Raw genomic sequence first — 644 nt, 5'->3', positions numbered from 1 at the left:
TTCTCCTTTTTGACTGGTGGAGTAGCGCGGGTCGGGGTTGGCCCCGTACCAGCCGGCGGCGGCCGCGCTGCTGCGCACGCTGTCGGGGTAGGCGGGCAGGTCGCTCATGTTGCCCAGGCTGCCGTTGCAGTAGCCGCCCATGGCGCCGGGGGGGAACTGCGAGACGCCGGGGGGGGCCATGTGGTAGGCGGCGGGGTTGTGGCCGTGCTGGGGCATGCCCCCCTGCGCGCCCTGCGGCGGGCGGTAGGCGCCCAGAGGCGAGCCCACGGCGCCCTCCATGGGGCCGAACTTCTTGTAGGTCTCCTCCATGGGGCTCAGGATGTCGGAGACGGAGAAGGGCGTCGTGTGCTTGGGGCTGAGGGACATGGCTCTCCCGGCCGCCCAGCCCAGCCCAGCCCAGCCCAGCCCCGCGCCCGCCCGTCCGCACTGCCCGAGCGGCAGTGGCGGGAGGAGGAGGAGGAGGAGGAAGGAGGCGAGCCCCGGAGCTCTCTTACCTCGGGTTTATTTTAGTCCGGCGCCAGGTTTACGACAGACAGCGGGGGGCGGAGCGACAGCCCCCAGGAGCCAACAATAGTCCTTGACCAGGCGCTGCCGCGCCGGGAGCTTCCCCCATTGAACCTCCCCGCCGGCCCCGGCCCTGGCGT

General features: G+C 71.9%; 1 protein-coding gene across 1 annotated transcript in view; it reads right to left on the bottom strand.

The window, feature by feature from the left end:
• The window catches only part of NKX2-4 (NK2 homeobox 4), a 7,095-nt gene extending 6,729 nt beyond the window's left edge, over nt 1–366 (bottom strand). The window contains exon 1 of the mRNA XM_019515873.1: nt 15–366. Coding sequence (XP_019371418.1) covers nt 15–366 — 352 coding nt within the window. The remainder of the gene's footprint in view (nt 1–14) is intronic.
• Between the last annotated feature and the right edge of the window lie 278 nt (nt 367–644).

This window comes from Gavialis gangeticus, unplaced genomic scaffold, assembly GCF_001723915.1.
Source record: "Gavialis gangeticus isolate Ggan-Ray unplaced genomic scaffold, GavGan_comp1, whole genome shotgun sequence".
Classification (NCBI taxonomy): Eukaryota; Metazoa; Chordata; order Crocodylia; family Gavialidae; genus Gavialis; species Gavialis gangeticus.
Note: the sequence above shows the minus strand (reverse complement) of the source record. Positions and strands in the feature narration are given on the sequence as shown.